This window comes from Zonotrichia leucophrys, chromosome 10, assembly GCF_028769735.1.
Source record: "Zonotrichia leucophrys gambelii isolate GWCS_2022_RI chromosome 10, RI_Zleu_2.0, whole genome shotgun sequence".
In the NCBI taxonomy this organism is placed as follows: Eukaryota; Metazoa; Chordata; class Aves; order Passeriformes; family Passerellidae; genus Zonotrichia; species Zonotrichia leucophrys.
This window is the reverse complement of record NC_088180.1, coordinates 16,404,069-16,420,156: the sequence shown is the minus strand read 5'-3', so window position 1 is coordinate 16,420,156 and position 16,088 is coordinate 16,404,069. Positions and strand designations below refer to the sequence as shown.

The following is a 16,088-nucleotide window of genomic DNA, read 5'->3' as shown; positions in this document are numbered from 1 at the left end:
ATTAAATGATCTCTCTTGCTCTGTACGTACTCTGTGCGTTTCCATGCAAACATCAGAAGGGTCAGGGCTGCAAACACGAGCCTGCAGGAGCTGCTCTATCTCTGCCTGGCTTTTTACTACCTGTTTAAACACCAAACAGATTTTAATAGACAGTTACAGCTTGTCAACTGAAATACTCCCCTATAAAAGCAAACAGTGGCTGAAGTGGAATTGCTACTGTGAACTTAATGGTAAGATATTTAACTATCATTTAGTAAGAGAGCTTTTGAAAAAAAATCTAAGAGCAGTATTTGAGGTTTTGAATTTTCCTTTTCATGAGTCATGACTCCTCTGCTGTTTCTGGTGCCTGAATAGGCCCAAGAAATTCCTCCCTGGCACAGGTGGCCCAGAGCAGCTGTGGCTGATCCCTGGCAGTGTCCAAGGCCAGGCTGGAAAGGCTTGGAGCAATCTGGGGTAGTGGAAGGTGTCCCTGCCCATGACAGAGGTGAGATGGGATGGGATGGGCTTTAAGCTAAACTATTCTGTGATTCCACAATCCTGAACAGCATCTTCACCATGCTTTTCCAGGAAGAAATCTGCCATCTTCCCTCAAAAATGGAAAAGAAATCAGCTGTTTGTTGTTCCTCAAACCTTTGGGAGGCAGGACCCTGATGGATTCATCACCTCACTCCTGGCTCAGGTGAGCATGGGGCAGGCACAGTTTGTCACCTCTTTCCCCACAGCAGCAGGGTCTCTGCTTCACTCATTCTGCACTCTGGTTCTAAGGCTGCTCTGATGTATTTATTTTTAGTTTGTTGCTCTAATCTTGTCAACAGGAAACAATGAAATATCCTCTAAGATTAATATGAGAGATGAGAGATCCAATTAGAGCTCACATCCTTCAATCCTTACGGGTAAGAGCCCCTATTACACAATGACTATGGGTGGGAGGAGGCCCTGTTTGATCAATTTGTTCCAGTTCTTGGTTATGAATAGTTCAGAGAACTAAAACAGTGACAGATGAAGGCATAATTCCCAGATCAGAGAAGAATTAGAGATCTGTAGGGTAGAATACAGGTATTTCTTGACATAGCACCAAACCAGAGATGAACAGCACAATTTAGATTTGACACTTTTATTAACAAAGAACCCATGGGGCTCATTCATTAGTACAAAATACAATCATGTTCCTGTATGTTAAACAGCTTTTTTTATTTTGTCTCTTTTAAACTGTTTCACAGTTATCAAAACAAAGCCCCTGCATATTGAACTTATTATTGTGCAAACAGTAATTATTTTTAAGGATCAATTTCTGCACTAAGCCAAGTGCCAGAGAGCAGAACTTAATCATGTTTTCACCCCTCCTTTGAAGGGCCATGTGTGCTTCCTAAGAAACACTTAAGAGTTGACTTTTTTGCAGCAAACAATCTAAGGCCACAGTTTATCTGCAAAGAATAGAAAACAACTCAAGGATTTTAGAAAAAAAAAAAAAGCACACCTTTACCCTTCATACTGCTGTTTGCTTGACCATGATTATGCCAAGTAGCATACATCACCTATCAGGTATTACAGTCCAAAAAGCACCTAATGTTCTTTAAGCTAATTTTTTGAATTATTACCATGCAAGTTATTACACAACCAAATTACTTTTCAAGTAACTATAATGGTATCTGTTTAAGGAAAAGATGCTTGTTCCCTTTCCAAATGATGTGAATGAAAATCCTGCATTGATTGTATGGGCAGGCCCTCACTTAAACAAAAAGGCATGAGAGCTACACCTTGTGACTTAAATAATCATTTCTAGAATGTCCTTCCTAAATCATGCACTCAAATTTTGGTTAAAGCTGCATTTGCTATAGAAAACAATACTAAATATTGCAAATGAAAGGAGTAACTGCAGTTTGGAAATGTCAATCTCCACCAGTCTGTCTCTCGCACTGATGCAAAAGGGATTTGAGGTGAAGTGCTAGAAATTAGACAATGTAAGGAAGTTAAACTAAAAGAAGACTAAAAATATATATCCGTGTATGCCTGTAGAAAAATCGCTGTTTAAGTGAAGACAGATTTCATAAAAAATCACTCAGACTTTGTTTAAACTGCAGTTATTGATGGAATGAAGGAAACAGAATTGCTATTTTTGTAATTATCAGAAAGTACACTGTTTTACCACATGAAGCACCGGGTTTTAACCCCAAACCCTTCTGTAAGACATATGGAGTGTTTCTAGTAGTCCAAAATCCCCTGTATTTCAGACAGGACTGTAAACGTGCATGCTGACAATGCTGTTTTCTGCTCCTGTAAGTGATCTGTTGGTGATTGTTTACTGTTCCCAATTGATGGCTGGCAGGAAGCAAACATTCTACTTTTAAATGAAGGCAGCAGAAGGGCAAGTAAATGCTGTGCCTTCACTCTTAGCAGCAACAAACTCTCACTGTTCTAAATGACCTGAGGAAGAAAACATTAAAATATTGCACCAAAACAAAATTAAACAGCAAAAACAAACAATGAAACACACCAACAAATATAGTATGGATAGCAAATGACCAGTGCAGCCCCTGACAATAGATCTTTAGACAAAAATGCAGGAGTAATGAAAAGCTTTGTGCCATTACCAGAGAACTTTATTCCCCTGATGTCTGCTTTCACTTCAGTTATAAGCTATGTCTATTCTGGGTATATTTACACCTCTTATCTCATTCACTAACCACAGAAACCATTTAGGGTCCCTTTTAGAACCTTGAAGTATACTGGAGCTTTAACAAGACTTTTTTTGGTCTCAAATCTGACCATAAGTAAATATCCAAAACAGAGGTAGGCTTATAAAGGCTTTTGAATAAATAAATATTGTCCTTTTTGCTAAGTATACCTGCTGCTGGCAAAAGGTTTCTCCCTTGCCATGCTTCCCCTTATCATGCTATCCATAGGCTTAAGATGCAGAAGAAGAACTCACAGTAGAAGAGGTTAGAATAATTCCCTTAAGAAATCCCTTGAAAGAAAGCATAGTGCATAAGCTCATCTCAAAGTTTACTGTTTGTTCCACACTTGTGTCTTGCACTCAGGAAATGGTTGCCTTTGCAATATTGTGTAATAGCCATTCTGTCATCCACGGTGTCCTCAGGACCATCATGAATGAGGAAATAGTACCACTTGGCAGTCGTGAGAAGGGCAGCTTCCCAGCCAGTGTGACGCTCTGTGATGCAGCAGTGTTCCTTTTCTGGATGCAGACAGTGCCAAGCTGAAGCCCCTTGACCGCTGGGATCTTTTGGAAATGTTTTCTTACCCCACATTCTGTTCTACTACAGGAGTTCTTGACATTGCTATGTACATTCTTCCAGAGCATTGCAAACAAAATAGAAATTCTTTTCTCTTCAGAAGATCCACACATCATCTCCTCGTACTTTGTGTGTAGTGTATCCACTTTTTGGAAAACATTCAGTATTTCATTGATGCATTTTCTTTTCAGTGTTTTCAGGTAATTCTCAAGTATCCCAAGCTCAGCTGCTCCCCTGTTATCCTTTGTGCAGACTAATCCAGCAGGTTCTCTTTATCACCAAACGTGCTCATACCTCCTTCTCCATTTTCCTTTGCCTTTCTCGTACACAGACTGAAGTTTGGAAAAAGAAAACTGTTTCCTTTTTAGCTGCACTACCAGCTTAAGCAGCAGAAAGATTAAGACATTCATCACAATGATGCATTACAAATCCTCAGAGCATGAATGAAACGGGCTGAACTTCTTCTACATCAGTTGGATGTGGATCAATCTAAGGAGAGAAGAAAGACAACAATTACTGCCTGCAATTCCTGCATTTAGGTAGGTGTTTGGGTTTTTTCTGCCATCTGACAATAAAAACACCACCTGCTATTTATTTTCTTACCTCTGAATAAAGAGGTGGAGGCTGAAACCGGAACTCTTGTATGTAAGCAAAGACAGGACAACACAACTGTTCCTCACAGTCAATGGGAGGTGGATAAGCAGGAACATGTCTGGAAAACTCTTCCTCAGACACTACATCAGCATAATTTGGTGGTGCTGGAACACAAGAGATGCTTCTGTCACATTTCAAACTATTCACTCACTCACAGCAAGAACATCTGCATTACAGTATAGCCAGGACTACATAAAAACTGTGTTGGAAGTGCACTGAAACATAAATACTGTAACTAAAATTATGTTTTCAGTAAACTCAGGTGATTCAGCAGGAATACAGAGAGTGCTGTACTTTTAGGATAACTCCAGCAGCAAACTTGTGTTGTATCAAGATATAATCAGTAATGAGCAGATTACATCAGAAATTTGTTGTTTCAGTCAGATGGGGTACACAGAGACTTCTGGAAGGCTGGAGTTGGGGTAACCTCTCCAATCATTTTGGTTCTGAATTTAAGAACTTAGTGAGTCAGATTTCCATTGCCGACATCCCTGGCAGTGCCCTTAAAGTGGCACTGCACCCATCTGCTGCAGACAGTGCTGTGCTGGAGTAGAGACAGTTCAATATGTATTTATTACCTTCAGGCTGTTCAGGCATGGTCAATGCCAGCCAACTCATATCCATACTAAACTGGCTGGTAATGCTGGAGTTTCTGCTTGAAAATCCAATACATGGAATAGTGCCAATCACCACAGGCATTTCAATCATCAATTTCTTAGCACCAGGAATATGGATATACACCTATGTGACAACCCCCAAACAGAAGAAAAAAACATCATGAGACCCCATTGAATGCTGCTCTTAAAAGCTGCCCTACTCCCTACACTGCAAATTTAAAAATTAAGAGCTTTGTCATCCCAGATATGCTTAGCTAATACCCTGGCAGCTTTCCTTATTTTTCAGCAGTTTCATTCTTTCTGTAACTTGTCTCTAAGTGACATTAAAAAATACAAACTATCTTGACAAACATAATTATGCACTTGACTTTCAGTCTTATCTTCCCATTTCTGGAAAGAATCACTGAAGGACCCCATTCAGCTTGAAATGCTTTACCAAAACAATCCCTGCATGTCTGAAACTAAGCTGCTTCTTCCTCAGAAACAGTTTTCCCTTTTCCACATTATTCCCACCTTTCCATCTCAGAATCTCTTTATGACCTTCAGTCTCTCATGTATGTGGTTTATGATATTTATTTTTTGTAGAGTCATAGAATGGTTTAGGTTAGAAGGGATCTTAAAGATCATCTAGATCTAACCCCCCACCATGGGCTGGGACACCTTTCTCTAGATTTGTATTTATTGTAGCTCCCAAGTTAAAAACCCAACAGCTACTCAGTAAATTCTTCTGTTCCCAATTGAATGCAGTATCTAAAATTTGTACATTTGAAAACCCAATACTTACAGCTAATGAATATTCTACTCTAATAATGCAGCAGTCAAGTATAGATGGGGATACAGGTGGGATTTTCAGAGTTTTCCCATTCCAGGTATCTGTACTCCCAGAGGCAATGTGGTTTCCTCGGACATTGGCAACCATCTGACGGAAGGTTTTTGTCTTCCCACTGGCCAGGTAAGTTTGTGTTTGGAAAATGGCAGCTTTTGGAACAATCAAACGAGAAGAGCAGTTCTCAATTTCTGCATAGATTGGGATGGCTTCCCCTTAGAGACAGAAAAAGTCCAATGAATAATTGGTATTTACCAACTTTCCTCTGGGAGTATCAAAGCAAGTTACACAGCACGTACATCATCTGCAGTGTTATGAGAACAATACTTGGTAAGTTTCCTCAAGCCAGTTTATTTTTTTCAGAGTGGTATCCAGGCAGAATTATAGCCACCCACTATGTTTTACACATAAACAATGATTCATTTTGAAACATTAAGCATAATATGAACAAGCTATAAAAGCTTTATTTGCAAATTACGCCCCAATCTTCCTTTTATATAGTACTAAATGAATTTCAGGATGTTTTATTTTCTCAATGTATCTCATCTTATCAAGATGAAGAAGAAGCTGCTAAAGCTCATTCTTACCAAAGTGTAAACCTACACAAATAGGATGTAAAAACCTAATTACATCCCAGTTAAGTATTTTATCCCAGATAAAAACATTTTGTTGTTCTTTACACACAAATGTACATTGATTTTCCGTAAGATTATTAACAGGACTTCTTTTCAATTTATATTCCCAAGGGGAAAGGTAAGATGTTTTTGAAAAAAATGAATTCATATGGATCTTAATTTACTTCTATTAAACAGAACTATTCTTTGAACTACAAAGTGTTGGCTTCACTGAGATGAAAAAAATCCCAACCTATCAGATGCTTAGTATTTACATTTTTAAGGTAACTACTCTTACCATTACAGTATCCCTTCCTCTCAATTTTGGCACTGAGAGACACTGGCCCAGAGGTGAAAAACCAACAGCCAACCATCTTCTCCTGACTTCTTAGAACAGGTGTCTATAAAATATAGAGTATTTTTCATTTTATGGGATAAAGCTCTCAATCACTTGCAGTTTAGTGTTATGCATATCAGTCATTGCAATCCAGCTCTAAAATCACGTGATCTGAATCCCTGAACTGCTCAGTGCAACCGTACTTTTTGCCACCATGTGAAATGGAATCAAGGTGTGGCAATCTGAACGTTTCTCTTTTGAAATCCCAGTCTGTATTTAGACTGTACAAAGTAACACAGACCAGTGTGTCTCTGCATGTGCTTTGTCTTCAAAATGAACTTTTTAAAGGTCTCATGGAATACTGTCGTGTTTATCTCCATGTTTCTCAGTGCAGAAGAATGCAAAATTCATTTTATCTGCAAACAACTAACAATTAAGCAGGGAATTTTTTTACTTTTCTATCTCTAAGAAAGGATAAATATATGTAGACACTGGGCTAAGGGGATGCACCTTCATTACTTGCAAGCCACAAAACCCCCCCAAAAATGTAGAGGCATGACAAAAACCATCTTATTATTCAAAGACTGTCCCACTGGATGGCATTTACACTGCCTGTAACATTTTCATTTGAATGAACTCACAAGCACACATGTCAAGTGTCCAGGCCAGGATCAAAGCTACTCAAAATGATTTACTGGGCAGTAACACTCAGTCAATACAATAATGCAAATTGGTTTTGTATTTTCTTTATTATAATGAAAAAACCCTGTTGTTTTGCACTTTTGGTGGTAGCCTTGGAATCCATTAAGATTGGCACTGCCATCCTGATGTGTCTTCTGTGCAATAACCTATGGTCTGCTTTGTCCTTACAGAATGTGGGTATGATGCCTTCAAACTCCTCACTAATGAATATAAAGACTATTCTGCTTACAGATGTCACTGCCAAAATACCCCAAGTTCTGCCTAGAATGGATTAAAATGTAAGCATGTAATGAGGGGGGAAAAAGCCTGCTCAAAACATCTCTTTTCTATGTTCACGTCATGATGTTAAAATTATCCTACCATTTTAAATAAAATAGAAATGACTCATTCATATTTAAATGAATAACCATTTAGATCCAGTTGCTATCATGAAAGTGCAAGGTATAATTTTATATTATTTTCATAATATGGGCTGAGATAAAAGAATCCAGCTCATTAGCTTCCATCTTGCCTATTTACTCATTACTTAATGCCTGATCTTTCTTATTACTCTACAGTATTTCCAGTGATTATTAAAAACTCAATGCTTTAATGTGGCCAAATCTGTCACAGGGAAATAACTGAAAGGATCTCTGGAGCAGCTGCATGCACACACTTCATGGTAGAAAACGACATGCAAAATGCAGGGATATGTAACATAATGGCCAGAGCCTAAATGACAGGCTGGGCATGATTAATACTCTTCTCTAATTACTGCTCCTCAACCTACTATTATTGCAGAGTTTAGGACACTGCAGCCCTGTGAATGTAGTTGCTCTGGTAAGAGTAACTACTCTGCACACACACATTACTATTATTAAGCCTTATTTATGCATCTGAAGCCTGCCTAACTTTTTGGCAGGAGCATCTCTGCCAGCAGGGATGTAATCAATGGTATTAAAAAAGCCACTCTGTTTGCTATTCACACAACCTAAGATAATCTATTTATAGAGAAAAGCTTAGGGAGCTTATATGCTTTCAGAAGTCAGAAAATGATGCTCTGGAATAACATGGGAAGGGTTATGGCTGGATGTGAATGCTGCTTGGAAATGATTTATTTATTTGCAGCTGGTTTTACAGGGGGAGGAGAAGTGGGGCACCCTCTTACCAGGAGAGCTGGTGAGCTGACATCGATATGGCTGATGATCTGCAGCTCTGTCTGCACGCTCTGGTCAGGCACAGCAGGCCTCTCCAGCACTGCTTTCACGTAGTACTGGATACTGCCATACTTCCCAGTAAAGGAGGTCACCAGAGGTCTGAAACGAGCAGTCATAAAACCATTACCTTCAATTAATATTTCAGCTCCAAACATTAACACTTCCTGCATATGTAAACATTTCCCAATTTACAGCTTGTACTTTTAGGGCCTTGGGGAAGCTGAAGCAAACAAGGCCTGTCTGCGTGGTGCTTGATTAAGACAAATATATAGAGCTGATACTAAAAAAAACACAAGTCAAACTACATTAAGTTAATGTTCTACTACAAGCAGCATCCAGCACAATCCCTTCAGGTTGGATTATTGAACTTACTCTTGAGGGAGCTGAAAGCTGAACGGAAATTCGTGTCTTCCATCTAGAAGAATTAAGTTTTCCTCACCTGTAGGACAAGAATGAATAGTATGTTTTAGTTATTCCAGAAATAGAACAAAGCAGACACTTTTATAAATTATTTATGTACAAAAACACCCAGATGCAAGAAGATTTTATTGATCCCAGTGGGTTCTGGACTGTGGCCCGTACTTTATTTATGCTGTGATGTGATTTCAATGAAAAACAAAAATCAAGGAAACATGGGAGACCTTGAGATTCAGCGCAGGACTGTGGCCAATTTCTAATCCAAAATGGCTTCTCCAAGGCATAAAGTAAATTTCTTTTCAGCAGGACAACAATTAATCTACTTTTCCAGCTAACAATTAAACTAACTTCTGTGCTGAAAAATCTGCCACTTAAGGTCAGCATGAAGTAATACTATAAATACACGAGCTCCCAATTTATTCACATCGGGCCTACTGTTACACAATTGACAAGGCCTGAATCTACTTTCCCTACAGATCAGCCTGAGCTGCGTTTCACCCTTACAGAACGAAATGTCGTCGTTCTGCCTTTAATTTTTTTTCCAACGCTGCCGTAGTGCTGCAGTGTGTGAGTGACAGAGCTCCGCCACAGCGAGCCTCCCCTGCCGCCTTAATCCACTGATGAGCCCGGCTGCTTCCAGGGTCTTCCACGGCAGCTTCCCTGCCCGGGGCTGCTGCTACCGCACACCCAGCGCGGCGGGGCCGAACCTTCCGCACCCACACAGCGCAGGGAATCCAGCTGCGCATTTTATTTTATTCTATTCCAGTCCTGCTCGGCGTTTTTCAGCCCCCACATCATTCGGGAGGCCGCGGGTGAGGCGGTGATCCTCCCGGGGCCGAGCGCTGCCGCAGCGCTGTCCTGCCGGTGCCCGCGACCGGCGCCCGTTCCGTTGGGTCCCTGTGCCCGTTCCGTCAGGTCTCGGTGCCCGTTTCCACACAGAGCGTTCCCCCCTCCGCCTCCCCCGCACCGCCGGCCGCCTTCCCGCAGCCCTTCCCCGCTCCCGCAGCGCCACTCCCCCGGTGCCACCCCCGCTGCGGGAGCGGCCGGGCCCGCGCCCCCCCTCACCTTCGGGCGGATCCCGCAGGAGGCTCTGCCGGATGTCCAGGTACCGCACCTCCGCCTCCCGCCGCGGCCCCGGCCCCGGGGCCCGCACCGCCACCCCCCACGTGCCTGCCCCGGGCACCGCGCCGGGGCTCTCGCTCCAAGCGACGCGCGCCCGGCCCGCGGCCTCCAGGCGCAGCCCGCGGAGCGGCAGCGGCCCCGCCAGCTCCAGCAGCACCTGCCCCGACACCGTGTCGCCGCTGCAGTAGCCGCCGCCGCCGCCTCCGCCGCGCCGGGCCTCGTCCTCCAGCACCAGGGCCAGCGTCTTCACCGCGCCGCCGGCCCCGGGGCCCGGCCCGGCCGCCGCCATCGCTCCCCGGCCGCGGGGGAACCGCGCCCGCCCTCGCCGAGCGCTTTAAACCCGCCCGTCTCCGCCAGCGCCCGCGGCGCTACGCCCCGCCCCCGCGCGCTGCCCATTGGCCGCCCCGCGGCCTCTCGCGCCGCCATTCGCCGCGGGCCGCCCCTGCGCCCCCGCCTCATTGGTACTCGGCGGGCGCACGCCCGGAGTGCGTCACGCTGCGTGATCGCCTCGCCGGGGCCAATCGCGCGCGAGCGAGAGCGCGTGGACAGCGCGGCGATTGGCGGGGCGGCGGCAGGGCCCCGGCGCGCGGGCCAATGGAGCGGCGCGGCCACCACGTGCACAGCCTGTGGGTAAACAGGGAGCGGGGGCGGGGCCGGGGGGCGGGGCCTCACCTCTCACGCCCCGCCGTGACGGGGCCCCGGGCGGCAGATGCGGTTCGGGGGTCCCGTCCGTCCTTCGCCCCCTCCTCTGGTCACTGCCCGCCAGCCCGGCGCTGTGAGAAAGCCGTGTGCCCTTGGTGACCCCGCGCTGACGGGAAACCTTGTCTCTCCGTGTCCCCCGGGTGCTGTCATGGGAGAGAAGGAGGCACCGCGGCGCTCTGGGGCGGTCTCAGCCTCTCCCGCTGACAGCCAGACTGGCTAGGACTGTTAAATATGGAAAAACGATGTGGTGCTGCTGTTAAATATGTAAAAAGTCTGTGGTGATGCTGTTCCCCCACTGCTTTCCTGGAGGTTACCTGCCTGTGTGAAGCCGTTTTTCACCCCCCTGAAGGGCAGGAGGTGAAGGCATTTCGCTATAAATAAGCCATCCTGGACAGCGTGAAAACCTCGTGTCCACACAAATATTTCGCATTTCTGCATCTTGTAAAGCAAGAAGCGCCCTGGTACAAGAACTTTCTCTTACAACCCGCTTTGGCCGTGAAATGGGTGCACACCAATGCGTGCTGTCCCACTGAGCACATCACCCATAGATACCACTTGGGAGTAGAATAAAAAATAAATGCCAATCTTTGCTGTTATGTTTACAAGCAGAAGCTTAGGAAACTCCAGTGAACTGGAAGAGCGGTGAATATGTCAGAGTGGCTGGGTGGGCACGGCCATAATCATCATTTCCACAGTGATGAGGGAATCCGTGCCCACCTCCAGCCAGCCCAAGACATGCTGCAAACTGTGAAAAACGCCAATCACTTGTTTTTGTTTTGTTTGGGTTTTTTTAATTTTAAAAGTTTAATGATAATAAAATTGTTATAAAAATAACAATATAATTAGAGTAATAATAATTTGGACAATTTGGATTAGGACAATATGAGACAATAGAAACAAAGAGTTACGGATGTCCGGGTACCTTTTTCTGGGCAACATAAGCCTGAAAAAGGAAACACATTAACAGAGGATTAACCCTTGAAAACAATAACCTGTTGCATATTCATACACCTCACACATGATGCATAAATTCCATTCAGGTTTCTGTCTGGTCATCATCAACTTCTTCCTCTTAATCCCAACTGGCATCGTCCTGACTGAGCAAAGTGGGAAGAAGTTTGTTTCTTATGATAAGAGAGCAATAAATTTTCTTTCTTTGAAAGATTTAGGTGTCCTGTGGCTGCTATCACGGTGTGATTCCTCTCTTTAAAAAAAAGTATCTTACATAGCATAGTTTCTATTTTAACATTTTGTTATAACCTAAAACTACATTTACCACACTACTTAAGAGAATTAATACAGCATCACTTTCCAACATAACACATACAACATTCATTTTAATATTTGCGAAAAGCCAATCATAAAATGTGCATTTTTCACGAAACCAAAATGCTTCGATTCCGCTGGACACATACTGCAATTAAAGCTGTTCTTGGCCTCGTGGTGTTTCGTGGTGGCCCAAGCTGGCAGCAGAGCATCTCCCAGGGGGTGTGTGGGGTGGGTGGTGTGCTGGCTTTTCCACGGGTGACCGAGGAGTCATTTCCTGCTCCGTCACCTGCCTGCTCGAAGCTCCTGACAGCTGCATCTTCCTGCATTCCTCCATCCCTCTGGGGCGCTGCAAAATACCCGCCTGGTGCTTCCCAGCTGACTCAGTTAATTACTGAAATTAGCAAAACTTGGCCTCGGCCCTTGGCTTTTAAATAAATAGCCAATGAGATAAATCTGGGTTTTCTCACAACCCTGTGAAATGTAGCCTCATATTGAGAGTTTCTTCTGTGAAGAACTTGCCTAGAGCCAGGTAGGCCTTTGGAACACTTTTTATTGTCTATAGGTTCATACACACATCTATGTTAATCAATAGTGACCTGGGGAAAAGGAATGTGCTTGCAGGTGGGGTCAGCTCATGGGCATTATTTCAACCTTTGCCATGCATTGTCCAGCTCATGATGAAAATTATGTAAAGAAAATGACTCTGTTATGATGATGGTTGTTTGAGTATCTAAAGAATTGCTGCCTGTTTGCATCCTATTGTGCATGTGAAATAATTCTTTACAGAAACTGCAAATGTTACATTGTACTTGGGAATTGTGGTGTATAAAATTGTGCTATTTTGGTGGTTTTTTAAGTTCAATTAAACTCAGACATCAATAGCATTGATAGCTTTCCATCAATCTTTTCCTTATATGCAATTTTCACATTTACAAGTATCAGGTTATTTTTGTAGTCACCCAAGGGACTATGCTTGGATGTGCATACAGAATATTTGCTTATTTGATGAATTTCATTAGGTACAATATGTGTGTGTGCAGACTGATTTTGAGAGTATGATGCAGAGGGGGAAAAAAAAAAAAGAAAATCCCACAACTCCCTTTTTCCTGCATGAATTAGATCCTGTATAAAAGTAATTAATTCTCTTATGGGTTTATGCGACCATTCAAACATTGCCTCCCTTTCATTCTTTGCAAGTGCAAATGAGCTAGATAGGGAAATGAATAAACATGGCAAATTGCTTATGAAACAAAACATTACCCAGAATTAGAGAGAGCTGGGAGGCTTCAGTAACTCCAGCAATTAGCCTGCAGAGGACACAGTTAATAGGCACATTCTGTCACAGTCAGGTGATACTTGTTCCAGATGTTTGCTTGCCTTTTAATATATCTTCTTTTCCCACCAAGAATCAAAACTCAGTGCTTGTTATAATTACCATGGAGTGATTGGTTTTCTCATCTCCCCATCTTTCTGGTGTTTGAGGCATTTTAGCAGGCCCACACAGTGACGTTGTGGCATGAATGGTGGAAGCCACCACATGACTATTTTAGTCTCTGGTAAGCCAGAAGGAAGGAAGAGGAGATGAACACTCACAGTGTGGGTGTTTGTGTGTGCCTGGTTATCTGAGTGTGGGAGTAGGTGTGACAGAGCAGGAAATATATAACATGCTTGATTATATTTTCATTCCACTCATTTTGATGCTTTATTCAGGACTGTGTTGGAAAGAGCTGCCTGAAAAAATTAGATAATGCAAAAATTAACTTGTAAGAGTAAAGAATTCACAAAGAAAGGTCTTGTTGGAGAGTATCCACAAAGCTGTGAACAGCTCTAGCAATAATCCCAGACTCATCGCGAAGGGAAAGGAAGTAGGAGAGCATCTTCCTACAGTAGCTGGTGATGTCCTGGCTCTGCTGGTTAATTTAGAAATGGCTGCTGTGATCAGGTCACTGAATTTGGATGGATATTTTCTACATGCAGTAATTATATTTTAACTTATTTCAGTGCACATGTTGAAAACAGGGCTACCAGGGCTTGAACCTGCCAGAGGAGTTTTGGAAAGTGTGGAATTGATTCCAACTTTCCACAACGGGAAGGACACACAATATGTAAATAACTTTTTTTTTTTTTTGGTGGAAGATATAAGATAAGGAATGGTCTCAGTAACAGCTTCTTGTGCCAAGAAGGTTTCTGTTTTCCAAGAATCCAAGCTGTAGCTGGGAAGGAAGTGAGAAATTTGATGAGTATTTGGTGTCTTCTTCCTGCTTGAGGGGAGCTGAGGCACAGCTCTTCATCATGAGTCAGGCACCAGGAGTTTGCCAACTAAGCCTTTCTGTTCTTAATAGCCTGGCAGTTTAGAGAGTGAAGAGCTATTTCTGCTACTGGAAATTGGGGAGGTGTTTATGAGAGCTGCTAACAGCTAATTTACAAATTGCAGTTCTTATTTGAGATTGTTGTGCTTTAGCATCCATTCAAGCATCTTTCTTAGCCAGTACCAAACACAAGGGGCAAAACCCCTGTGCCTGAGCTGCAGCTGAGTTCAGTGGAAGAGCCATGAGCCAGGATGTGTGTTGGTGAGCAAATCCTGACTTTTTTTGCATGAAAGGGGGGATTTGTCCATTTACCTCATCTTTTATCTGCAAAGAATTTCAGCTATCTCAGTGGCTGTGGCAGATATTATGAAGCAGTTGACTGAGAGCAATGTTTACCCCTGAAAGCAGATATTACAGACTCTGGAGTTCCACAAAAGCCCTTGGAATACAAGGCCTTTTGTGTTCCAAGATACCCAGAAATCCTCATTCTGGACTTGTTTATGGAGTCAGGACAGGGAGGCATGAGAGACAATTCCTTTCTTTCCTTAGTTCCTGGCCTTTTACCAATGAGTCCCTTTATCAGCACTGTGCCAGTACTGCAGCCCTGAGAGGAGCATGGATTCTCCTGGCCTCCCAATCAGCACCAGAAGGCGACAAATGGATGCTGGTGACACATGCTGTCATGGACAGTCTTTTATTGCTTTTATTCCATTACCAGGAATTGAAAGGTCAGCCAAATTTCTCTTAGACAATTAAGTGACATTTACAGAGAGGAGATTGAGAGCAGTCAGAGATGCTTTTCTAAGTGATGCTGCCCAGCAAGTCTGATATGTCACTACAGCCAGTGTGAAAGCACCAGGATGGATGTTTTTAAGGGTTGTACTCTATTTACATTGAGAAAAGCAAATTCTGAGGTACTTGCTCAGTAATCTGAGGGCTTTATCTGGGCAGGTGTTAGTTCACACAGCCCAGTCCAACAAAACACAATTGCCTTGAAGGCCAGAAGATCAATCTGAGTTCAAGGTTTTGTCTGGAAAATGGAAAATCACACATGGGAGTAGGGGAGCCCATGTAGAAATCTGAGGAAGAGGAAGGACAGAGTAGGTTGCACGAGGCTGATGACAGAGAACCAAACCATCAGGGCTCGTGCACTGACTCATGGGCTCACGCAGCTGCCACATATCCCATCCTTGCCTCCCAAGGGTGAGAGAGGTGTGTCCCATCCCTCAGGAGCCTGGGCTGAGGGAAAGGTGGTGGTGCAAGCTGCGGAGGGTCCTTTCTGCAGAGCCAGGACCTTCTCTGTCACCTCATGAGGTGGCAGCACCAAGCAGGCCCACAGCATAAATGTCTCCAGTGCACCAGGATTGCACCCCAGCACGTGATGGACCATGGTGTTGTCTCATGAGCTGGTAAAGAAAACACTTGAGTAGTGACCTGTTGTTTACTTAAATATTTATATAGTGATTCAGAGTGCAGGATCTGTTACAGCTCGTTCCTGCATATAACATGGATCTAAATCCAGCACTCAGCTGGGCAGCAGAGGACTGCTCCAGGGTGGTTTTGGATGTTTACAGCTGCTATAGGTTTTGCAAGGAGTGTGAGTAGAGAAAAATAATGGATGTGGTTAGAACATCTCTTCATCCTGCTGTCCCCTGGGGACAGAAAGATTTATTGGGGTTGTGGCTCCCTCACAATTAGAGTGGCCCTCTGGAGGATGAGCTTCCTACAATTGTATCATGTACCCCTCTGCATTTCAGTGACTTCAAAGCAAGGTGGTCAGGAATATTCCTATAAATATCTGACATGGAGAGAGGATACAAATTCCTGTTGTTGAATCAACTCTTAAACAGCAGCTGCATTATTCATGTGTGGATGGTGGTTTGGTGTTCCAGCTCAAGGGAATGAAGCCAGAGAAGGAAAGGGGAATTAACAGACTCGTTTGGGTTCTTAGTTATGTGCTGCTTTAGCTGGTTCCTTATATGGGCTGTAATTTGAGGGTTTGAGGTCTTTGTGAAGTGCATTTTTGAAAAAAAAATTAAACTGAAAAAACCTGAACTTGTGATGAACCTGAA

General features: G+C 43.5%; 1 protein-coding gene and 1 long non-coding RNA gene across 2 annotated transcripts in view; one reads left to right on the top strand and one right to left on the bottom strand.

Moving 5' to 3' along the window:
- Window positions 1–1,174: 1,174 nt before the first annotated feature.
- Window positions 1,175–10,034, bottom strand: ARRDC4 (arrestin domain containing 4). The gene is made up of 8 exons (XM_064722270.1): window positions 9,680–10,034; window positions 8,570–8,636; window positions 8,149–8,296; window positions 6,261–6,363; window positions 5,307–5,563; window positions 4,484–4,646; window positions 3,855–4,009; window positions 1,175–3,740 (listed from the first exon to the last, which is right to left on the bottom strand). Exons 1-8 carry the CDS (start codon window positions 10,023–10,025, stop codon window positions 3,684–3,686), a joined length of 1,296 nt encoding a protein of 431 aa, XP_064578340.1. The 5' UTR covers window positions 10,026–10,034; the 3' UTR covers window positions 1,175–3,683.
- A 2,131-nt stretch (window positions 10,035–12,165) lies between these two features.
- Window positions 12,166–16,088, top strand: part of LOC135452192 (uncharacterized) — a 42,467-nt gene continuing 38,544 nt past the window's right edge. Inside the window, exon 1 of the long non-coding RNA XR_010441544.1 lies at window positions 12,166–12,236. This is a non-coding gene — a long non-coding RNA (uncharacterized LOC135452192). The remainder of the gene's footprint in view (window positions 12,237–16,088) is intronic.

Coding starts and splice junctions, on each gene's coding strand:
- ARRDC4 (XM_064722270.1), bottom strand. CDS start 10,025: ATGGCGGCGGCCGGGCCGGGCCCCGGGGCCGGCGGCGCGGTGAAGACG. Junction 5,564..6,260: donor GAGGAAGGGATACTGTAATG/GTAAGAGTAGTT, acceptor TCTGTCTCTAAG/GGGAAGCCATCCCAATCTAT. Junction 3,741..3,854: donor CTCCACCTCTTTATTCAGAG/GTAAGAAAATAA, acceptor TTCTCTCCTTAG/ATTGATCCACATCCAACTGA.